Source organism: Marmota marmota, unplaced genomic scaffold (assembly GCF_001458135.2).
Source record: "Marmota marmota marmota unplaced genomic scaffold, marMar, whole genome shotgun sequence".
Taxonomy (NCBI): Eukaryota; Metazoa; Chordata; class Mammalia; order Rodentia; family Sciuridae; genus Marmota; species Marmota marmota.
The window spans coordinates 17,378,287-17,403,589 of NW_025999960.1; the positions used below are offsets into that span (position 1 = coordinate 17,378,287).

Genomic DNA, 25,303 nt, shown 5'->3' on the forward strand with positions numbered 1-25,303 from the left:
GATCATGAGGCGGAGAACTTGGCTGAGTGGAGAGTCTTTCTCCTGGGTCATGTGTCCCACAACAAACGAGGAGCTAGGTCATAAACATTTCCCTAAGAAGCTTTCTGTTCTGTGATACACTCTAACATCCTTTTATATTTATATACCCTTTTTTTTGTTTTAATGTATACTTTTTGTATGGCTAAAAAAATCATTCCAGTCTTGGGATGGGGGTCAGGACATGTGATAAGTGGCAGCACAGCAGTACTGTGATAACTGTCTGTTGTATTATGTATGCAGTGTGCTGGAATCTGTTTGGTTTTTATATGAATGTGCGCAATGTCCCTTTTCCTAATTAGATGTCTTCCCCAAAAAGAAGACATCTCACCCTGAGTTAGCAGCAGTGGCAATGCTCCCTCATCACATGTTCTGGGCCCCACATTGCTAATTAGAAATGAAAAGCCTGTGCTTTTCAGAGGCTCATTTTATGCCAGCATGACACATTTATTAATACTCCATGCCATAATTTGCTAAGAGCCGTTCCACGGCTCTTAATGGGCCTTGTACACTAACTCATTGACTGACTGTTGTTATAAACTGATATTTCCCCTTGGGCAGTAGATCACAGTCCAATTTCAATTTCCCTTTTACTCATTTACTTACAAAGATCTAACTTAAGACAGATTAGGTGAAATACTATAGGACTTTATAGGCACAAAGTGATTGTTGCTTAAAAAGTATTCTCATAAAAAGTATAAAGTTTGTTGTCCTTCTTCTCTGGGCTTCAAAAGCTTTTATGTTGGAGCACAGAGTTGAACAAGGGATGAACCTTTTTTTCTGGATCTCACCAGCAGTTAAACAGTGATGACAGAGGCTTAATCACCCATGCAAATAGCTTTAAAAATCAATTAGATGTATGGTCAGTGCATCACCAATTGTACTGTTCATTCTCTCTCCCATATTCACTGTTCCCTGGAGAGAGGGAAGGCAGTGGAGAGAGAAGCAATATTTGATACATACAGTACTGCCCTGAGACTGCTCCCTGCTGCCCCCTGCTGACACAAGTATGGTTGTCAGGATAGTATCAAGCACTGTTGTACCTGGACTTGACGGATTGTAACTTGAGAGGACAAAATAACTAACTTAGGAGAGCTCTACCAAGAAGTAATGTGAAAGAATAAATAATAATAGGCTTCCTCTTCAAAAGTATGGTTTACTGCTTTATTGCACTTCATCTCCAATGTGCTGTGAAATTTCCAAATCAGAGAATCAGAGATATCAGACCTGGAAAAAACCTGAGCACACTCCTCAGCCAGCCCTTTCTCTCATTTTATAGATGAGGAAAATGAGATCCAGAGAGGTGTGATGGCTCGCCTAGGCCATACAGCTATGTAGAGGTAGGCGAAGGTAGACATGAGCTGAGAGATGATCTGGTGGTTCCCAAAACCTGGTGGACAGATTCTTTGATTCTTCTGCAGACACATTTAACCAGAACCTCTGCAGGTGGGATATATGAATCTACTCAGATTATTCTTATGCAGCTGGTCTCACCTTAGTCAGAAACTGGTATTAGTGTATTCCATGGGCCAAGTCAGCTCTGTCATCTATTTTTATGTGACCCATAAGTTCAGTATGGTTTTCATATTCTTCAACAGTTGGACATGTGAAAATTGTATGAAATTTCTGTGTTCATGAAGTTCTGTTGGAACATAGCCACTTTTGTTTTTTACACATTGTCTGTGACTACTTGTGTACCACAGTGGCAGAGTTGAGTTTTTACCACAAAAACTATGTGGCCTACAAAGCCTACAACATTTGCTACCTGTGCATTGACAGTTAAAGCTGGCCAACATTGGGTGTGTTCTCTCCGTCACATAAGCATTGCCAATACCAGTATTAACGGGGAAATTCCTAAGCTATGAGGACTTGCATTATTCCAAATGTTATCTTGCTTTATGCAAAACTCCATTTTAGTTATCTGTAAACCTGATTATCTTAATAATATTTTATTGTAATGCAACTTGCTACTTTACGTGTGGAGGATTTGCCTTCATTTCAGGAGGTTTAATGTGGACTATGTGCTTGTTTCTTTTTTTTTTTTAATTCATTTTTCAGTTTTCGGTGGACACAACATCTTTATTTTATTTTTATGTGGTGCTGAGGATCGAACCCAGCGCCCCCGTGCATACCAGGCAAGCGCGTTACCGCTTGAGCCACATCCCCAGCCCTGCTTGTTTCTTTTTGACTAGAGAAAATATCTGGTTTTCTAAATACATGATGAAGATATAGAATATAAATATTTAGAAAGGAGAAATGATAAGTGATTTTTGTTCTATGTGTAGCATTCAGTACCAAATTACGGAAATTTATTCTTCGTAAAATGTAAAATGTCCCTAATAATGCTTTTCTACTTACAAAACCATAGTTATTTAATTCACTAAAGTTACCTAGTTTCTCTCAGTCTCCCACTTGTCAATTCATTGTTGTATTAATTCAGAATCCTAGCTGCCTCCTAGTTTATCTTCATCCAGAAAATAACAGTTTTAATTTCCTGATGTCGTCTTTTTCTTTTTCCTCTTCCACTTTTCCATTATCTCGGACAACATGAGCATTTGTTTATTAACCAATAAACAAACATTGATTGAGTGCTTTCTGTATGCCAGGCACTGCAGGCACTGATTTTGTGATAGGAAATACCCCCCATGGTACCGCTAGATCTGTGTTTCCATTGTGACAAAATTAAGAGACAAGAGGTAGTAGATACAGAACATGACACTTTTTAAAATGCTATTATTTATTTTCTACAGCAGTAGGCAATTTAATGAAGGCCTGGCCTGGTGGTTTGTAGGGGCATGGGACAGTGGTTCTTCCATTGTTTCTTTGCTACTTTATGTAGTATATCCCAGGGACTCAAATTTCCCATTCACAGAGAATCCATCCGCCATACCAGCTTCATTCTCTGCCATATAGCCATGAAATTGCCTCCCAGTCTGGCACAGTAGAAGCTGAAAGAGGCTCTGAGCTCCACATAATATACTGCTCTTTGCTACCTGAGCTTTATAGGTGGTTTCCCCTCCTGGGCTTTTGTAAGATGCAGAGTGCTAATAATCTCTCCTTCACAGAAATATTATGAGGTTGAATAAGGAGGTTATTTGAAAGACTGGCATTTTTACAGAGAAGGTTGCTATAGAAACACAGAGGGCTACAAGTACTTCAGAGAGGGGGTTTGAGGAAAGTCCTGCCCTATTTGTTTCTTTTGGGGGAAAAAAAAAAAAAAAGGAAGTCAGAGCTGTACCTTTGATCTGTTTCATGGTAACTTTAGATCTACTATTTCTTTTTGCTTTTAGGATCAGACTATCCTTCCAGACCAGGACACTAGTACAGGAAGTGCATTATTACACTGCAATATTGAACATGGGATGATTCAGTGGATGTTTCCAGAATATATATAGCTTTCCTATTGCGAAGATATTAGTATGATTGGCAGACTAAGAAAGGTACAAATAGAAGAGAAAAGGAACTTAAAGAAAAATCTACCAACAGTTTATTTGGAACACATGAACTAAACATTATATTGGAACTGTGGGAGGAAGTGTTAAGATTGATTCCTGCATTCAAAGAACTTAAAGCCTAGTTGTAAGGATGCGGGTAAAAAAAAGTATGTTAGTTGTGATTTGTTTCATAAATAGTCTTAATCAGGTTAAGGAAGCTTTTATTTCTAGTTTTTTGAGTGTTTTTATCATGAAAGGATGTTGGATTTTGCTAAATGTTTTTCTGCACTTATGTGATAGTTACGTGGTTTTTCTTTATTTTTAAAATTTATTTCATTGGTTGGTTTTCATATGCTAAACCATGTTTCATTTCTTGGATAAATTCCCCTTGGTCATGGTGCATAATCCCTTTTAAATGCTGGATTTGGTTGCTGGTATTTTTGTTGAGTCTTTTTTGTGTCCATATTCATGAAGGATATCAGTCTAGAGTTTTTTTGTGATGTGAATATCTGATTTGCCGAAATGTTTTCTTCTCTTCTGTTCTTTGGAAGAGTTTGTATTAATTCTTTAAACATTGGTAGAATTCATTTGTGAAACCATCTGGTCCTGGGCTTTTCTTTGAGTTCATTCATTTTTTTTAATGTAAGGTAGAAACGATTAATTATTGTATAATCTCATTTGAGGGAGAGACTTTTTAAGGATATACCTTATCTGTATGTTTATATTTATACAGAAAATTTCTGAAAGTATATTACTCCCCACCCCCCAAAAAAAGGTAGCTGCAAAGTTATCCTTCGGTAAAAGGATGATATTAGTCATTCATCCCCCTCTCCTCCAGTACTGGGAATTAAGTCCAGGGGTGTTGTACCACTGAGCTACATCCCCATCCCTCTTTCTATTATGAGACAGGGCCTAAACTGATGTGGCTGGCCTCAAATTTGCAATCCTCCTGCCTCAGCCTCGTGAGTAACTGGGATAACAGACCTATACCGTCAGGCCCTGCCTTTTTGTTTGGTTGTTTGCTTTTAATTGTAAGCATACATTGCTCTAAATTAAAACAACAAAAACTACTTAAAATGACTTGCCTTTGGCCATTGCCCTCTGTATTTACTTCTGATCTGATCTCCTTAGAGACTGCCAGTCTAATAGACCCTGTTTCTCCAGCATCACGAGCTACTGTTCCCCTTCCCAGTTTTATTCTCCATCAACACAAAACTACTTGTCCACTCCCTGAAAGCAGCCCACAGTTACTCTGTTGTGCTTCTTTGTACATGCTATGCTGTTCCCTTTCCTGGCCATCCCTTCTTCTTCTATCTGCCCAATTTTTCTTAATTCCTATTTGTCCTTAAAACTCCTTCCAAATATGATTTACCTCTCTTTGTAAACCCTTTCCTGTTCATAGTCCTTTTTATTCTCCACCCAAGGAGGGGTGGGGGTCTCCCTCCTATAGCTTCTTATACAATATACATATTTTATTTTGAATTTTGTACTTACCCTGCATCATAATTACTAGTTCACATATATGTCTTCCCTAAAAGTACAATTCTGTTCAATTTTGTGTCCCTGGAACTTAGCACAATGCTTGGCACAGAATGGATGCTGAAAAATAATTGAATTAAAATGAATTCGCAAGACAAAGCATTCAGGGTAGGATGAGCAGTGTGAACGAAGGCCAGAATTCATGCGTCATTGTAACCTGTTCTGGGGACATGGACTAGTTTGGCTACATGGGAGGATTCATGCTGGGGATACAGTTGAACAATTTTGGCAAGGTCTAAATTGGAAGCTCTTAAAAGCCAGATAGAGCAGATGGGGTAGATAAATATTGATATAGTGACTGAATGAAGAGCTCTTCTTACTTTCTTCCAGTCTTTGCTCAACTCTCTTCCCAGTAGGCTTACCCTGACCACCTTCTTTAAAACAGTCACCTCTCCATCTATCCATCCTCTGCCTCGAATTCTTGTCTTTTCCCTGGTTTTCCTCTTTTTTCCATAGCACCAATCACCTTCTATTGATCACAGTCTAAATAATTTATTTATTCATTATGTTTTATTTATTGTCTGTCCTCCCCATTGGAAAATACTCTTTCCAGATCAGGACTGCATTGTTCACTGATAACTCCCAAGTACCAACAATATCGTCTGACACGTAGTAGTGTTCAGTCATCATTAGTTGAGTGAATGAATCCTAAATTAATGAACTTCAGTATCTTATCCAGATCTGGCATGGGGAGCTTAGGTATAGTTCAAAAGTCTTATTTCTGAAAGAGACAAATATATTTTGTAAAACTGCCAAGATTATGCCAGCTATTTGTAATAATCTGGGATAGGGCAGGAAAAGGGAGGTGAGGGGGAGAAGATAGTCTTAAGGTTTCTTGCCTTCAAAAGCAAATAGAAGTGTAAAAATTGTAAATACCTTTGAGTTTATTTATTCCATAACTAGAAAAATGTTGTTTTGTATGGTGATTAATTCTCATGCTTTAATCATTTCTCTCTTTTTCTTTCTCCACAGACCTTTGTAGTATTAAACAGAGGGAAAACTCTCTTCAGATTTAGTGCCACGCCTGCCTTGTACATTTTAAGTCCTTTTAACCTGATAAGAAGAATAGCTATTAAAATTTTGATACATTCATATCCTTTTTCTACAAATGTGGAGTGAATGCAGCAACTGCCTGATTGTGTATGTCCTGATGTTTGACAACTGAATTATATATTAAGGGTTTGGTTTTGTTTTGTCATTTTTGATTATGTTTTTGCCAATAGTAGAGTTGGCTGTCCCACCAGTCAGAGGTTTAAGTGTGTGGTCCTGACAAACCGCAAGCTAAAGATTAGCAAATTCTTTTTTTTTCTTGGGATGATATCACTGGAGTCTGGAATTTTGGTGGTATCATGAGGGACAAATTAAGATGGTAACCTTTAATTGAAGTCTTGACTTTTTAATTTCATCCTACGCGAGACTATTTAGATTGTTAACATATTAAGATTCAATATGAGAATTTTTTGAAAGCTGACTCTGGAGTTACAAATAGTTGAATGAATGCTTTAGAGATATTCCTTGAATATATTTTTTTTCTTCAGCAGCTAGTTTAGAAAGTATCCATGATAATTCTCAGATGAAATAGCCTCCTCGTTACAGAGGTTTAGATGCAGATTGCAGGATAGATATGGATATTTTCTGGGATTCTTACTCTCCTTAAGTAAAAAAAAAAAAATGTTGGTTTATTCATGTGACTTGGCTTTTACATCCTATTATATAGAAAACCATATGACACTTGAAAAATTATGTGATGGGTTTAGCAACCCTACATAGTGACTTTAAACTTGCATGCTTGGTATTTAATTTAAGAGCACTTTAGTCATGTGTCAAAGAGTATTGTATCCTCCAAAGAGGATGAAGAAATCAGCAGATGAACTTAGCCAGTGAGTTTAGTAAGCCCCTGCCACATTGCAGGAATTTAGCAAACTGGTTCTGAAATCCGTGGTTTACAGGCAACATAGTTCACAAATCAGAAGATTTACGGGAAATAAATAATTTACAGTGGACTTCTTCCCTTTCTGTTAGGTCAGGGGTGGAGTGCTTTTTTCTCTTCTGGTTCCAAAAAGTATGTTATTATACTCTCTTCTGGTTCCAAAGGGTATGTTATTGTACTCTGAAATAAAATCCAGCTAGAAGAAGTAACTTTCTCTTTTTAAAACTCCACTTGGAGAATAAAGATGGGGAATGTCATTAAGAAGAGAGAATGGGTTAGCAGCAAATGAGTTAGAGCATGCTTGTTAAAGTAACAGTTTGAGTTTGAGAATCTCATGTTGACCTGAAACAGTTGAATTTTCTTCAATGAGAACAAAAAGAGCTAAGAAAGATGTGGATGAAACTGAAACGGCAACAAAATGGTTGCTATTCATAAACTTTCCTGGGCACTCTCAGAACAATCGATTAGATTTGCCCCAGGAGTATGGGAGTACAGATGTCCTTGAAATCTGTACCTAACCTGCCACAGTTGCATTTCCATGTTGGGCATATGCAGTGCACACTGGCTAGCACCTTGATCCCAAGACAGTTCAGCCCTCTGGAAGGACTGGGGGGGCTGGACCATTAATTATATGTAGATTTTCAAATAATTACTTATGTAAGGTAATTAACAATAAGTGAATACTGAATAGTAAAGATTTATTTTTTCACCTGATGATTTTTAAGTATAGTAGACTGATAATTTCTATACACAAAGTTAAGGTAGTTAGAGGATTATTCTGTAGTTGAAGTGAAAGTGGTAAGAGGAGAAAATATTTTATCCAAAAGATGTAGAACAGTAACAACCCTGTGGAAATACACAGTGGCTTTCTTTGTTGGTGATGGTAGGCAATTTTCATTATCAACTTGCCTTTTTCTCTTCTGTGATTTGTCTCTGTTCTGTCTATTGATTGAGATCTTATGATATCCAATGCAAAATGTGTTTGTTTCCTGAGAAAAATTTCTTTTAAAAAGCCAGATTTTGTGTATTCCCCCTTGACTATTCTCTACAGTATTTAGCATGATCATTATGTGCACTATTTTGACCAACTGTGTATTCATGACTTTTAGTAACCCTCCAGACTGGTCGAAGAATGTGGAGTAAGTAGCCCATTTATTTGTCTCCTTGTTTGCTTTAAGGATTTTTAAGTCATTGAATCTTGTGTTTTGCCAGTTTACCCATCAAGGAAAAGAAGAATAGTTATTGACACTATTTCATGGAGATGGGTGAGGATACATGTGGAATTTAGGAAATAGTTCTAAAAGTCAACTCTTAAAAAGAGCAAAGTCTGCTCCCACCTCTGCCCTTCTTGTGCTAGCCAGTGTTTGCCCATGGCTCTGTCACTGTATTGTGTCTTTAATTCCTGATGGTACTCTTTTTCTCTTTTGACTCCTCCAAGGTTAAAAGTAGCTCTGAGGGACTCCTCACCTGCTCCAAAATGATGATGTACTAGATGGCAGTACATTATTATTTCCTTGAAATATCACTCAAGCTGGGCAAGGTGGCGCACGCCTGTAGTCCCAGCAGCTTGGGAGGCTGAGGCAGAAGGATGGAGAGTTCAAAACCAGTCTCAGCAAAAGTGAGGTGGGCTAAGCAACTCAGTAAGACCCTGTCTCTTAAAAAAAAAAAATGGGGCTGGAGTTGTGGCTCAGTGGTCAAGTGCCCCTGAGTTTAATCCCTGGTACCAAAAAAAAGAAAAGAAAAGAAAAAAAAGACATATCACCCCCAGCATTCCAGAGTTCTAGGTGTGGGCATTTCAGTGAGTTTCATTCAGAGTGCTCCTTTCTCCTCCTCATTCTGTCCTACCACTTTGGCGATGCCCTTTCTGCCCTTCTGCAAAGCCATACTTCAGGCAGGTTTGATCTTGAAAGGTTCATTTGAAGTTTGTGTATGTTCAGAAGTTGCCTTAAGTTCTCCATTTCTTTGACAGGTACACGTTCACAGGGATTTATACATTTGAATCACTAGTGAAAATCATTGCAAGAGGTTTCTGCATAGATGGCTTTACCTTTTTACGGGACCCATGGAACTGGTTAGATTTCAGTGTCATCATGATGGCGTAAGTTCTCTGATTACTTTATTGGTGTTGTGGGTGTGATCACGTGTGTGGCAGAAGATTCTCCTGGATGTTTGCATGACAGTGTTTGCAAGTGAGAGCTTGTGGACTCAGTGGTAAGGGGAATCAATGGGTACACACGGGAACTTGTGCTTATGGTTCTTGCTTGTGAGGACCTTTTGTTTTTCAGGCAACAGCAGCCACAGTGTGTTTATGTGGAGAAGGTGAGCAGAGTCTTTACAGCTGGGAGGGAAAGTAGGATATATTACCCATGGATACTCATATTTTATTTTTATATTTTATTCCTTCTTATGACATTGACCATGATTGGCACACCTATCACTAGGGGGCCTCTGTGAAGATTCAGAATGTTTTAGAGGTGAAAATGTGTTTTCTGGGCACGTCTTATTGCATGGGATTTAATGAGGCTGTCCAGGTGTTGCAGACTTCAAAGCACACTTTAGAGTCAAATCATGAGCCCCGGTATCCAAATTGGCACTTCCTGAAGTTACTAACCAGAATTTTGAACTGTCACTGGAGACTGTAGAACTCCACATAGGTATGCTAGGTGCTCCTGGTAACTTGTGTTGCTTTAGCAATAAAATGTCTCTTGGGAAACTCACTTGATGATAGAAAAGTTATAGCAGGCTTTAGTATTTTTATTTTCAGGGTGTGAAAGTGCTTTGTGTTTTGGGGATGTGATGGGGGGTGGTGCCTAGGTTTTATGTGTGTGCACAGATGTATGAGAAAGAGTGTGTTGCACATGTATGGGTCTGAGCATTGCATAGAAAGATGTATTTCCCCTGTAAGATGTGAGTGAGTGTTATGCATTGAATATTTGAAAGTGGAACTTGGACTTTCCGTTATATAATGAAATTTCTAGCTCTCCAGCATTGTGAAATACACATTGGTGTTCATTTTAAATCTTAGTGTCTTTGTAGGCACAGAGCTGGTGATAGAATGGGCTCTCAACTCAGTATTTGTTCATGATCTGGATTTTCCTGAGCCCTGTTTTTATCTGTCACAGGAAACAATTTCAACTGTGCACATGACTGGAAACATACGCATACCACTCTTGCATAAGTCATATATGCAGCCATTTAGGCATTTTTGCTGTCATTAACTAGGGAGCTACATTAATGTAGATTTGTTTTTGTGGGGCTCCTGCTGCAGAAGTTTGTTTCCCTTTCTTAAGAAATTGTTCACAAAACTTGGGGATATGAGTCTCTGCTACTTCCTGGCTTTCCTTTTTACTAAAAAATGTAATTGACCTGACAGTAAAATGATTCTGATCGGGATCCGCACATCACTGCTGATTAAGAGAGTGAATCCTAGAAACTTAGAGTGATTCTTTCAGTTACACTTTTGAATTCTCCTTGCCCGTTTTTTTTGTTTTTTTTTTTTAAAGACATGTTACTTAAATGTTTATATTTTGAAATTTTTCTTTTTCAGGGAAAAAATGAAATCATACCTTGTATATAAGACCCTTTCTTTCCCCCATTCTCAAACCCTCACCCAGTGGTACCATTACAAGTTAACTTTGGTTTGATTCTGCAGGTATATAACAGAGTTTGTAAACCTAGGCAATGTTTCAGCTCTGCGCACTTTCAGGGTACTGAGGGCTTTGAAAACTATTTCGGTAATTCCAGGTAAGATGGCCTGGGGTTGGTGTTAGGTGTTGGGTTAGGGCCCTGACGTGACGTATTGTACTTTTTGTTTTGTTGTGGTTTTGTTTTTTCCTTTGGTGTTTGTGTTTGTGTCTGTGTTTGTCATTTGTGTCTGTGTGTGACCTCCCTTACTACAGATATGTGACAGAGTTTGTGGACCTGGGCAATGTCTCAGCGCTGAGAACATTCAGGGTTCTCCGAGCTTTGAAAACTATCTCTGTAATTCCAGGTGAGAAAATGTATGCACAAGACTGACCTTGCTGCATCTCTTTTTTCCCTTCATTCATTTTGTTCACCACATTCTAAATTGGTGTGAGCACGGTTGATATGCTCTGCATTCTGCATTCTGCATGCTTTTCCTGAGAGACATTCTCTGGAATGGCCTTTTGATCCCTAGGCAGGTTTTTTTGACTGTGCTTGCAGGCATGCAGCCCCCATTTCATCCATGCTTTTGAAAAAGCATGTGCTTAAGAAACCCTTGGATCTTACAATATCTGAAAACAATCATCGTAGAGCTAGCTGTCTCTTTGTATATAAATCATTTGAATCCCAGCCTCATGGAATTACAGTAATTTTAACATGTGCCATCATTCCATTGCTCGTGATTTCTAGGCTTCCTATAGCATGGTTTGCTGATGGAATGTTATTCAAAGAATTATGTTTTTATTATTACTGTACTAATGGAATTATTTAATCGCAGATGAGACCTACACAGTTAACTAGTCCAGAATTGTAGAAAAACTTAAGAGCCTTGGAGTTAGTGAACTGAACTTTAATAATCACCATTTATCCTGTTCTACTGCTGTCTGTTTCACTAGAATGAGAACCAGTAGCATCTACTATACATATATTCAGGGATCATTCTCAAACCTAAATCCCAATAACAACTTATACAGGTGCTATTTTTAAAAAATTCAAAGGTAAGATAAGATACAACTAAAGATATGGGCAAATAAAAGTATAGAAACTTGAAGGGAAAAGAAATCTGGAGGGTGGTTTGAGAGGTAGTTGATTGACAATCTCTTTAAAATTTTTGCCTTTTTCTTTTTGGTCCTGGTTGAGTTAGCCCAGTGGTTCTTAACCTTTTGAAGATTTTGGATCCTTTTGAGAATCAGATGAAAGTTGACAGACCCCCCCGAAGCCCATCTGTGGACCCCAGATTAAGATCCCTTAATTTAACTTAAATCATTGCAACTGGCTAATACTTCTCTTCCTAAAGACTAGCCTTAAAATTGGAAGGAAAGGTACTTAGTTTAGTACTTTGTTAGTCTTGTGAGCCTAAGATAGACTAGCAGTAACTTGCCAAAGCTTAAGACAATGTGGTTGCTCTTTGGATTTTAGTTGTATTTAGGATTTTAAAAGAAGATTCCCCCAGAGACCAGGCTTTCCACAGTAGTTTTGTAGAAATAGGAGTACAGAGAACAGGGACAATCCATTCTGATCACGCGCCTCATCCCCTGTGGCTGCCTCAGAAATATTTCTCTTTTCCCTGTTTCAACATTATCAGATAGCAAGAGGGGGAAGAATCAAGGTAGAATCCTGGAGAGGGCAGACTTAGAATGTGATTTACCAGTAACCTCAAGGAACATTCCTTAGGCAGGCCTTATTTTATGAGGGAGATGGAGTGCCACATCTTTACTTTCATTTTTCCTTTGGTCTCTCTCTTCCTCTGGCCCCTTTAAAATATGATCCTCTGTTTTCTGTTCATTTCCCCCAGCGTACTCTGCAAGGCATCTGTCTCTTTATGTTCTTGTGATCTCAAAACTTCTCTTCCAGAATTAAATTGGAAAGCTGCATTCTGTTCACAAACTGGGGCAGCAGATGCTATCTCTAGTCTAGCTCATTGCTTCTGTCTTTGTCTCTGCTCTATGGTTACCTTTTGACCAGGGCATTTCTGCAAGGTAACTCTTGATCATGTTACTTAATACTGTAGTAATACATATAAATACATAAACATACAGTTGACTATAATGCAGTGCCTGGCCCATAGCAGTGCTCCATAAATGGTTGTAGTAGTAACAGTTATTATCATAAAGAAACCTAAGCCCAAAGAAAGGGTTTATGTCAAGATTTAGACATCAGCCTCACAGTTTGAAATAGATTCCCAGGTTCCTATTTCTAGAAGCATCCCCAGTTGAGCTGGCTTTGGGAAGCTAACTGGGATGGAGAATAACTTTAAAGATAGTAAAGCTAATTATAGATCACTGTCAGTAAAAGGTATATTGGGTTTTTTAATTAAAGCGTGACTTTTAGTTCCAATCCTTTTGCTCCCCATTCTACCTTTTAAAGTTAGTAAGAGAAATCCAGGAGTTGACGTCTCCCTTACGGAGAGGCTTTTCTCATCCCGTGTAAAATTCTGAACTTTTCTATCATTCTGTCTTCCTCAGAGTGCTGTTGTCCTTTCCCTACCTTCCAGTTACACAGGTCTTCTTCCAAGGCCAGGCACCAGTGTGAGTCAGTGGATCTGAGCCTATCTCATGTTTGAAAATCTAAGTTATTTTGATTCCAGTGTTGTAGAACTAGGACACTGTGCCCCTTAGTACAAACCAAAATTTGCCTGCCCAAATTTTCTTGTGGGCACTTCAATGGAACTGCTGCTTTTCTTGCCTTCTCCTGTTCCTAGTTAGATTAGGCTTTGCCAGATCTGCCAAAAACAGAATGGAAGTGAGAGTGACCATAGAGTTGACACAGAGTCTGCAGGATGTTCAAGTCTCAGCTCCCTTCATGAGAACTTTTCCTTTCCTAGAGCACTCATCCTATCTCACCTGGGCCAACACTGACCTTCCTCTGAGTTATCTAGTAGATTTTTTGAATGTATCAGGGCTGCCAAGACTCCAGAATATTAGAGAGTAAGGTACATCAGTTAGGTTTGGTGTTTTGTATAAGAAATGCTTTACTTTAAGAGACTTTGTGCAGCTTAGAAAAGCCCAAACCCCACTTTCTGAGCCCTTTTATTTCCCAGCTCAAGACCTGGATAAAAATCTCTCATGGTTTCTTCTTCTTCTTCTTTTTTTTTTTTTTTTCAGAGTTAACAGCTTAGAGAACAGGGTGAGCACACTGGATGCTTAAAGGGTCAATGATAGAGTAGACCCTTTCCAAATTTGCTTTGGCCTGGAATTTGCCAGGTTCAATTTGACGTCAAAATATTCTGCCTAAAAGTTTATGTCTTAAAACTTTGTTTTCAGTTTGTATTTATGAACTTATACTTTGTCAGAAGTTTTATCATCTGCATGCTTTGGTCATATGCCTCAGGACTAACATACCTTAAGATAGGGTAAGATTCCCAATGGAGGATTCTCAGGCTTCTCTTGGAGAGTAACACTTAATAACCTAAATAGAACCAGTTGGGAGAGCCACACTTGTCAGTTCCTTTTCATTTCAGTCATTTAAGTGGCTCCCCCAAAGCACTAGTTACCTGCTGCTCACCGGTGCTGATTTTATACCATCTCTCTCTCTTAGGGTTGCAGTTTCTTAATTACTTTTCTCTTGGATATTTTGCATCTCTGCTCTTGTTTCTGTTACTTTTACTTATATCCAGTGGTATCAGGTAGGAAGCAGGGGAAATGATGAGCCCTTCTTCTTCCCATCCCAGTATTCACAAAAAAAGTACTTTGTTTAAGTGTGTGTTCAGTAAATGTGGCAATTTCTGCTACATAATAAAGGGGAATAGAAAAAAGTGGTTCAAAACTATATTCAGACTCTTTCTTTTTCTCTTTTAGTACTGGGGATTGAACCCAAAGTACTTTAATGCTGAGTTTCATTCCTCATCCTTTTTATTTTTTTATTTTGAGACAGGGTCTGCTAAGTTGCTAAAGTTAGCCTTGAACTTGTGTTCTCTCTGTCTCAGCCTCCCAAGTAGCTGGGATTACAGGCATGTACCATAACACCTAGATCATTTTTTCTTTTAAAATATTCCAGTTATTCATCTTGATGGTTTCATATTTCTCCTTCCACATTGCTTCCTAGGAAAGATAACTAAAATTTAATAGTGTTCCTAAGTGGAAAAGCACTGAAGAGTCACAAGATCCCACTGACCCACCCTTGAGGGCCAGTTTAGCTTGGATTATACTTTGTGATGTGAATCTGGTCTTATAAGTAAATCTATAGACCCCAAATCGCTCCCAAATTACATACATACATATATATATAAAAATATATATATGTTTTAGTTGTAGATGGACACAGTACCTTTATTCATCTATTTTTATGTTGATGTGAAAAACCTTCAAGAACTGTTGTTATGAAGATTGCATTTGCAACAGGAAAATTGATGAGGTTCTCTTTTATCCCTGGGACTTATCAGGGTCCCAGCCAGGCTCTGGAAACTGGGAAGCTGCTCTTTCACCTTCTCTGAGAACTGCTTGTGACTGCTACTGAGGCTTATTCCAGTATTAATTTTGTGAGGGAATTAACTCACATTGCTTCAAACCACTTAAATTTCTCAGCCTGAGTTACTGAGGAATGAGAATTGATGATTTTGTTATTTATAATCTGGTCATGACAACAAGGGAAGATTTTGATCCCAACATACATAGCTGATTTCTCTGGACATAGCACATAAGCTGGCTTTCTTTGTTTGTTCATGGGATTGTTGGGCATTATGGAAGGTCACAGGAAAATCCGAGGTGCCTTTGGACATAGAGTAGAGTAGAATCCTGTAACAGTGACCTGGCTTCACCTGTTTCCCAAAATTCCTGAAGTACCTGACTTCCTCTCTGATAGCTAAATTTTCTGTACATTAGATCCAGCTGTCCGTTTGTGGTCTGTAGTAAATGTATTAACTTCTGCTCAGACACATACCAATGCTAGTTAATGTTAGCCTCTTCCAAGAGTTCTTGCTGTCCAATTTGCCCCCACATGGCTTCTGTTGCACACTCTGTTGTGTAGGAGTCGTTGGAAGGAGCATTCTGCTGTTTTGGATAATCGGTTTTCAGTCAGTATCTTGCTTGTTCTAGCATGTGGTATTGTGAGCCAATAGAAAAAGCAAGACACAGCTTCTCTTCACAGCCACAACAGCAGCACTCTTCATTCTTGCTTGTGTGGGGTCAGGAATTCTACTAGCAACTTCTTGCTTTGCTGATCCATGTTGATGGTGGCAGGAGTGCTTTTGCTTGGATATATTATTGTGTTGGGCAGGACTATAGAGCTTGAGCTTAAGAAATGTATGGATGGTGTCATCTTCATAAATTGACATGGATGTCTCTGCAGATGTGGTCACTCTAAATTATCAACCCTAATGGAAGAAAGAAGAGTCTTGGCTGAGACCAGTATATAATTCAGTGACTATTTACATTTGTTTGCTTCATCCGCAAGTATTGAGCCCATTATCTTTTTTCCCTGTGCTTCTAATTTTGTGCTGGACCTGGACAAGAATCGTGGAGAGTAAACTTTTTAGATGGTTAATGTTATGTAGTAATTTTTCTTGCTCAATTAAAATTCATTTCTCTGAGCCCCAGTGAAACACAAGCACCTGAATAGGATTTCTAACAAGTTTCCACTTTAAACTACTTGATAGCTACATGAACTGTCACCAAGAAGACAATCTAAGTTTCAGGCTTCAAAACACTTGGGGAAATTATTTTGTTGTTTTTTTGGTTCTTTTGTTTTTTTAGCTTTCTGAACTTACGTTTCTAGATCTCCTCAGTAATGACATCTGGTTTCTGGATAAAAAATGTTAAACCAGCAGTTTATGAACATTCTTGTCCATCTCTAGGAAATGATGAGTGTCATGCATGGTTGATGTATTCGCTGAGTATCTCTGCGCAAGTAAAAGCATATAGGAGTGCTTTAGAGAATCCCAAGACTGGAATGGTCTTGAACCTCAGGAAGACAGAGTAGAAACAAGAATGCAGAGCCCAGGGCTGGGGATGTGGCTCAAGCGGTAGCGCGCTCGCCTGGCATGCGTGAGGCCCGGGTTCGATCCTCAGCACCACATACAAACAAAGATGTGTGTCCGCCGAAAACTAAAAAAAAAATAAATATTAAAAAAAATTCTCTCTCTCTCTCTCTCACTCTCACTTTCTCTTTAAAAAAAAGAATGCAGAGCCCAAAAGCCTGTTTCCAGGAAGTAATATCTCTCTCTTTCTCTCTCTCTCTCTCTCTCTCTCTCTCTCTCTCTCTCATGTGTCTATTTCTTCTTTCCCTCTCTTTGTGCATTTGTGCACTAAATTCCTTTACTTCTCAGACACATCTCAGTATAATGACAGAGTATTTATATATACCATTCTCATATATTTATATATTACCATTATATGAAGACTGCTCAACTGTCTCTTGTCCTATTCCAGATCCCTGTAGGAAAGGATCTGGATTTAGATCAGATGTCTACCCTGTCATCTGTAACTACTCAGAGAAGGTACAAACAAGGTGCTGAGAGCCCATCCTTAGTGAACAGGGGATAGTTGCTGCTTATGGCCTGGAATTTCTTGTTTTGTAGGCCTAGAGCTTTCCAAAGAATTCTCAGGAAATTATATCAGACTCTTGCTAAAATTGTGTGCTTTTAAAAAAAAAATTATGTGTTATAGCCAATGGATTGCTTTGGTTATTTCGTAGTTTTAAACTTATTTCTAATACAAATGTCAACTCACACATATTTTTCAGTTCAGTCAAAAAAGCAATAGATGGCTGGAGATGTACCTCTGGGGAAGAACCATTGCCTAACATGCTTGAGGCCCTGGGTTCAATCTTTAGTACTGCACCCAAACAAACAAACAAAAAACTTAAAACAGCAATAAAAAAGACTAAAAGTGTTCAGATAAGTAATTTAACTGTTCAGGACAAGGCAGCTGCATGAGTTCCTTTTGAAGAAATCAAGAAACAAAATCTTAAAAACATTGTTCAGTAACCCATCCAAATATCCCCTTTTAAATCACTTTTTGACTTTGTAAACAGAAGACCTACATGATTTTTAAAGACTTCCAGAGAAGATTCTTCAGCTTCTCCTTCACTGCCCGCTGCCATGTAGCACTGTTTTCTATAGAAGAGAAAATGAGGCTTGGAGAGGTGATCTTAAGTTGGTTTTGAAACATGGTGGGTCATAAATAATGACTGAGCCAGGACAGAATTCCTGCTTTCTGATTCCCCATCTGGTGCTTTTTCTGCACAGCCACGTGAGGAGGAAAGGAATCGGATTAGGAGCCCAGGCAAGCCCTTCCTAATCTTTTGGTGGCCACAGTTTTCAAGGAAGATACTCTGTAAGAAAGCCTAGGCTTCTGCACCCATAGCAGCACTGTGGTCTAATTCTTAACGCTTCTCTCTTTAATTCCCCTTAGATCCCTTTCAAGATATTGTATAAAAAGAGAGAAATTTCTCATTTACTCTTTTAATAAAAATTCCTTAAGTACCTGCTTTGTGCCAGGTCTCAGGCTAGACACAGCATACATAGCTATGCAGAGAATTCTGTTGGGTTTAACTTTGAAAATTGTAGGTGGATATTACAGGATACAGCAAGAGATGACCCAAGTCCATGCCACCATCATATGATTGTGTCATTTCCAAGCATGTCCCTTTGAGGAAGGAAATGTCTGTATAGTAACGGTATCTAATGAGTGCTGCATGCCAGCTGTGTGCCAAGCACTGTACTAGATATTTATTATACTCATTATCTTATTTAAACCTTACAGCAACTCAATGGCATTAGTATTGTAAATCTCTTTATGTAGATGAGGTTCAGAAAATTATTACAGTAATAACATTTGAATTACTTACTGTGCATCAGGTGCTTTGTTAAATGTGTTATATGAAGTATGCTTAATCTTCACAGTAGACCTATGATATTCAGCTATAATTTAAAAATAAATAAATGAAGATTCACTTATTTATTTATTTTAATTTTTGGTGGTGCTAAGGATCAAACCCAGCCTTGTACATGATAGGTAAACACTACCACTGAACTATACCCCCAGCCTTAATTATGTTCATTTTAAAGATGAAAAAAACAGGATCCAAGAGGTTAGGTGCTCGGGTCCCAGAAGTAAATGGCATACCTTTGATTAAAATTAGCAGTGATTTGCCCAACTGTATACTTCAAAGCCAAGGTTAGGATTACTTTAAATGACACTCTGATATTCTTGCCTTCAGAAGTAGATCAGAAACAAGATCCTTCCTGAGGCCTGGGTGTTAGGGCTCAGTATCTGGTTCCTGCTCATCTTGGTACAGTGGCCACCAGAAGTATCAGTGCTCTGTTGGCCATGTCCTGTGTTAGCACAATGTTGGGAATTCCAAGGAGAGCCACATGTAGACTCATTTGAATCCAAACAGCATGAATCTATAACCATGTTTTTCCATCTTCCATCACTGATCTTTCCCTGTGCAGTTAAAAAATCTACCTTCTTTAGGTTTAAATTTGAACCAGTGGCTTGCACTCAAAAATTAAAATAGATTATAATAAAATTAAAATGAAATAGATTATAAATGGTTTTTATTTTTAATCTAAGCCAGAGAAAAGGGGGGGGGCATTGTAGCAAGCAGGTTATAAATGTGATATAGACAAGGTATACTTTTAAATGTAAAGGCAAATTATAAATAAAGAATTAATAATTAACCTTTTAAATATGTTGGCATTTCCAGAACTGATGGGAAAATATTATTATACCTTCTTGCTTCTTATTGGCTTTGAAATTTCCCAGTTGTTTCCTTTCCAACCTGGAAGCCTCCATAATTCCTGATTTTTCCATTTGTTTCTTCAACAAATATTTACTGTGGATCAGGCGCTATAGATTCGGCTGTGAATGATACAGACATAAGAAATGCATTATAGCCATGATAAATACCACAGAGGAAAGTGTAAGGTGCTATTAAGATAGTAACAGTGGTGGGGGAGGGAGAAGAGCTGGGAAGGCAGGATGGCTTCTGAGGGAAGTGATTTCTGTGCTGAGACCTGAAGGAAAGGAGATAGTCAGGTAAGACAAGGGCTGAAAGGAAGCAGTCAGCCTGAGAGAAGCACTGAGGACCTGGCTCATTTGGGGAACTAAAAAGTTGTCCAAAACAGGAAAGTACGTTCAGAAAAAAAGGAGCCACATGTTGGTAGAAGAAGCTTTCTTTAGCTTTTTAAGGATTATAACTTCTGGAAACCCCTCATTTTGCTGACATCGTTATTCTCGTGGTATAAAGACACATTGGGCATATTTCAAGGATGCTGTGGGGAGGAGTAGAAGCTCAGGCTAAGGGGGAGGCTGGGAGGGAGGGGCTCTGAAGTGACTCTGGTTCTGGGTGCACTGTCTCTTCAGGCCTGAAGACAATTGTTGGCGCCCTCATTCAGTCTGTGAAGAAGCTGTCAGATGTGATGATCCTGACTGTGTTCTGCCTGAGTGTTTTCGCCCTGATCGGACTGCAGCTGTTCATGGGGAACCTGCGAAACAAGTGTGTCGTGTGGCCCATAAACTTCAATGAGAGCTATCTTGAAAATGGCACCAAAGGCTTTGATTGGGAAGAATATATCAACAATAAAAGTAGGTGGCTCCTCCCCTACAAGGGGAAAAACCCATCTATGCAGTCAGAGCCACCACTGGGCTTAAAAAAATAGTTGGGCTCAGAAAGGAATGGCAGTGTTACCAGAAGCAGCCTCAGGAGGTCATTTCCTTTCCCCAAGGCCAGATTGTGTTCAGAAACTCAAATGCCAGCACTCTCTCCCTTTTTCTCTTTTCTGCCCCTTGAAACCAAATGAAACTTTATAGCATCTTCACATGTACCCACAAACTTTTGCTCTAAAATTCAGGCTTAAAAACTTGGTCCAAATTCTTCCTTCCTTTGCAAGGTTGCCTGGGGTAGTTAAATATTTAGTCCAAGATATGCCTATGCATAGAACTCAGGCTTTTTTAATATTAATTGGTAAGACATTAGTAATTGACCTGGTCTAGGGAGTCAGGCAATCTCCAAGATACAATTTGAAGTCAGTTAAGTAACCATTAGAAAATGTTTAAAGGAGATTTCAGGAATACTTGCCTTCTAGTTTAAAATAGGGCATGGTAACTAGTGACCAACTAGTGAGGAATTCTAGAATATCTTGATAAAAATAAGTCATAAGATGTTTTAGCCAGCTTTTTCACTGCTATGACTGAAAGACCTGCCGAACAATTTTAGAGGAGGAAAAATTTATTTGGGGGTTCACAGTTTCAGAGGTCTCAATCCATAGGGACTGAGAATGAGTGGCAGGCTTCATTCCCTGGGGCTCAAGGTGAGGCAGGACATCATGGTGGAAGAGTGTGGCAGAGGAAAGCTGCCCAGGATGTCACATCAGGAATCTGAGAGAGTCTAAGCTCAACTCACCAAATGTATACCCCAAAGGCACACCACCAATGACCCACCTCCTCCAGCCACACCCTACCAGCCTTCAGTTACCACTTAGTTAACCCCTGTCAGGAGATTAATTCCTGCTTGGGGTAAGCCTCTCATAAAACACCTTGCATTGTCTCATACATGAGCTTTTGGGGAACACCTAATATCTAAACCATAACAGTACAAGATTAAAATTGTCTAAAGGGATAAAGAACTCAGAAAATTACTTTAGACCCCTTTTATTCAGGTACCAAAACCTAATATATATGTGATGAGAAGAGTATTATATGAAGGGCTTCAGGGGAGCACTTTAAATTTGTAGATATCTATAGGAAAATCATTAATGGGAAGGACTTCTCATCAGCTTTCAACTGCTGGTGGAAAAGATTTATATGAGCTAAAAATCAATAGCTATTTCTGTTGGGGCTAGCCAGGAACAGTATAACCTTATTCTCTCATTCACTTCAATTTGCCTTTTCATTTCCTGCCTCTTCAAATTTTTCTAGCAAATTTTTACACGGTTCCTGGCATGCTGGAACCTTTACTCTGTGGGAACAGTTCAGATGCTGGGTAAGTAGCTCACCTAATTTTATTCTCCTTCCTTAAAATAATATGCCTATTTTTAGTTGGATGTAAACGGGCAATGTTTCCACTTTTCTTTGAACTCATAAAATAAACCCTAATCAGACCTTACCTATTAGTTAACTCAGTTTTCCTACTGTTTTATATTTGTCCATCCAAAGATGACATTTCATCAGAAGGTGAATGTACCTGTAGTCTCAAATTAAAAATTAACGATGTTAAAGGATAAAGAGAAAATCTATAACACCAGGTAGCTTACCACCTCTTATAGATTCCCCTTGTTCTATCTTAACACAGTTAATACAATGTAAAATAAGGACACCATCTTAGTGATAGTTTAGCATCCAAGGATGACCCAGAAATGGTCTAGACCTGACATGGGGGAAAGAACAGATAACAACATAGTATTTGAGTCCTGCTTCTCTTAGCTTTAGACCTTTGCCAAGCCTAACTTATCTGAGCCTTAATTTCAGTAAACATAAGATAGATTTAATAGGTCATGTTCTGTCTTCCTCATGAGTTTACTATAAGGAGCCAATTAGATAACATACATGAAAAATGCTTTGTAAACAGAGAGCTATTCAAATGTACAGTAGTAGTGTTATTATTCAGAGTATATTGGTCCCTTAGGAACTGGTGCTTTAATATGACCATGACAACAAGAAATCCATTTAATTTTTATATTGAAGTAGATATTAAAGATTTCACTGAAAACAAAACAGGTGAATCCAAAAACAGAAGAATAGTATAACTGAGGTTACCAAAAATCTCCATTATGACTTAGGTCAACACAGCAAGTGTTAAAAGAACATAGACAACTAAAAGGAACATATAGGCATTTGTCACTTGGGAGAATAGCTAAATTGAATTTTATTGAATTACAGATTGATATTAATCTGGGACAGTGGTTTTCATATTTTGTCATGAATAAGGATTACCTGGGAGCTGAGTGTAGTAGCCCATGCCTGTAATCCCAGCAGCTCGGGAGGCTGAGACAGGAGAATTATGAGTTCAAAGCTAGCTTCAGCAATTTAGTGAGGCCCTAAAGAACTAGTGAGACCCTATCTCTATATAAAATATTTAAAAAGGGCTGGGGATGTGGCTCAGTGATCGAGAGTCCCTGGGTTTTATCCCTGGTACAAAAAAAAAAAAAAAATTACCCGGGGCTAGGGATGTAACTTAATGATAACACTTGTCTGACATTTCCTGGTTCAATCACCAATATTGGGGGAAAGAAAAAAGTTCATATCTCAAAAGTGCAGGTTCCTAGATCCCATTTCCAAAGCTTTCAGCTCTTAGCTTTGGGGTAAGCATAGAAATCTGCATTTTTAAGGGACATACCATGTGATTCTGATATAGGCTCTGCTCCGAAATTGACTAGCTACTTATGTTCTCTCTCTCATTTTTTTTTTCTTCTTCCAGTTTGTTGGCTTGGCTTTATAAATAGTTACTTCCTACCTATAAGGCCATGGAGTAAATAAAATTATGTTATTTAATATCTTTAAGATTATGGCTTGTGGAATTATGTTGAAAAGTCCTGAATTTCCCTTTCTTTCTTCAGGCAGTGCCCAGAAGGATACCAGTGTATGAAGGCAGGAAGGAACCCTAACTATGGTTATACAAGCTTTGACACTTTCAGCTGGGCCTTCTTGGCATTGTTTCGCCTTATGACCCAGGACTACTGGGAAAACTTGTATCAGTTGGTAAATAATACTTCTTTTTCTTTGGCAGTAGAGTCTACATGGGGCAGCGTGGGCTTGGGGGACATTCTGTGTGAGTGACCTTTAGTGAAGATGTTAAACAGGATCTGAGGATGGCATTGCCCACCGTCCATTGCTTTATAATATTTAGAACTGGGAATTCTCTCAGTTCTCATCCCTATTTCTCAAATACTTAGTCATGTATAGTTGTAGAAGCTTGTAGCACTGTTAGCTTTTGCCTGGCTTGGGAATCTGCTGTCTATACTTAATTCCTATTGTTTTACCACTTGCAGTGTGGGTTTCAGGGCTTAGGACATCTGTTTAAGAAATACTAAATACCTGTTTGTGTAAGATGAAATTTTTATCCAAAAGGGCTTTGGAGTTTAAATATGTCAGCATTTTTGAGATTTATAATATACTTGGACTTGTTCAAACAGATTGTAATGGTAGAGATAAGGTCAGTCTCATTCCATCAGGCCATATTGATGACTAAACACATTGTTTAATTTTGCTAGTTGTAGGGTAGATTTATGCTAAGGGTCTTTCGGCTTAGAAATTCCACAACAGTCCATTGTTTTTTTTTTGACTCTGGCATTTGGTGATGCCAGTTTGTTTAAGAATAAAAAACGTGCCCTCCTCATGCATGAAGGATCCTCTTTCAGGGAAGCATCTAGTTCAAATCCCCAAATCAGTTCTTATTTTTCTGTTGGACAGTTCCCTCAGGTTTGACTCTTTCTCATGAAACATTTATGATTGACAATAAGTTCCTTTAAGTTTTGGGGATTGAAAGGATGAAAATGAAAACTCAGGAATAGTGGGTTTCATTTACATAACCTAAAACCCAATTGTTCTTTGATGTTCATTTGCTCACTGTTAGTGAAAGGAATAGGTCTAGGATCAATCCTCTTCCCTTTTTCTCTTTACCTCTCCAGTCCTTCATGTCATATTATTTTAGAACTAACTGATGAAGTAAAATATAATTCTTAATTCAGGATGTGTTTTCCTTAAACAAATGAATAAAGCATTGTTATATGAAAGGAGTTTATAGGAAGTATTTGGGAATGGAGAAAGATCCCTCATACACAAAATGGATAGGAGGAACTACTGCCACTTAGTGTGAGTTAAGCATAAGGAAATCCATTTGGCCACTGAGGATGTGTTTCTCTTCAGTAAGAAAGAGTACCACACAAGAAAGGACCGTCCTATTCAAATTGCAGATGGTGCCCCTACAGAGAAACTAGGCTCACAAGGTGTTTTCAGCCTACTTCATTTGATGCAAGTGACTCAAAAAAATGGTTTTATCTTTGCAGACCTTACGAGCAGCTGGAAAAACATACATGATCTTCTTTGTCTTGGTCATCTTTGTGGGCTCATTCTATCTGGTGAACTTGATCTTGGCTGTGGTGGCCATGGCTTATGAAGAGCAGAATCAGGCAACATTGGAGGAGGCAGAACAAAAAGAGGCTGAGTTCAAAGCAATGTTGGAGCAACTTAAGAAGCAACAGGAAGAGGCACAGGTGGGTGATTAATTTTTTGAAGCAGACCTTCCTGCCAAATCATAGAGATTAAGGCTCCATCTGATTGCCACTGCAATTGATCTTTCCTAAGTACATTATCAAATAGAAGTCATTGATCTAATTAAAATAACCCAAGTAACAACTGCAGATGGTTAATCCAATTATTCTTTTTTGTCTTAATGGCCAAATCGTTTGTTAATATGTTAATATGATCTTTTTTTTTTTTTTTTTTTTTTTTTTGAGACAGGGTCTCACTCTGTTACCCAGGCTGACTTGAATTCCTGGGGTCAAGCAGTCCTCCTGCCTCAACTTCCCAAGTACCTGGGACTACAGCATGCATCACCATGCCTGGCTATTAGTATGTGTTAATATGATCTTTTGAAGATCTCATCTCTTCAGTGTTCAACTCGTTTGTTGACTGGGAAAAAAAAAAAAAAGTAACCAGAGCAGTTCAAATAGTTCTTCATATAAGCATAGCCTCTTTTTTTTAATGTTTGGGATTCACCCCAGGGTCCTCCATATACTAAA

The 25,303-nt window shown here is 38.5% G+C and overlaps 1 protein-coding gene across 7 annotated transcripts in view; it reads left to right on the top strand.

Moving 5' to 3' along the window:
- Scn8a (sodium voltage-gated channel alpha subunit 8) overlaps positions 1-25,303 on the top strand; it is a 178,557-nt gene that overhangs the window by 69,244 nt on the left and 84,010 nt on the right. For 4 of the 7 annotated variants that reach the window (XM_048802751.1, XM_015493371.2, XM_048802752.1 and 1 more), the window contains exons 3-10: positions 5,982-6,100; positions 7,989-8,078; positions 8,909-9,037; positions 10,839-10,930; positions 19,929-20,150; positions 21,483-21,546; positions 23,120-23,261; positions 24,569-24,775. In XM_048802751.1, the coding sequence (XP_048658708.1) occupies positions 5,982-6,100; positions 7,989-8,078; positions 8,909-9,037; positions 10,839-10,930; positions 19,929-20,150; positions 21,483-21,546; positions 23,120-23,261; positions 24,569-24,775 (1,065 nt within the window). Of the gene's footprint in view, positions 1-5,981; positions 6,101-7,988; positions 8,079-8,908; positions 9,038-10,591; positions 10,684-10,838; positions 10,931-19,928; positions 20,151-21,482; positions 21,547-23,119; positions 23,262-24,568; positions 24,776-25,303 lie in introns of those variants that run through there. The other 3 variants (XM_015493370.2, XM_048802753.1, XM_048802755.1) reach the window with 2 other exon arrangements.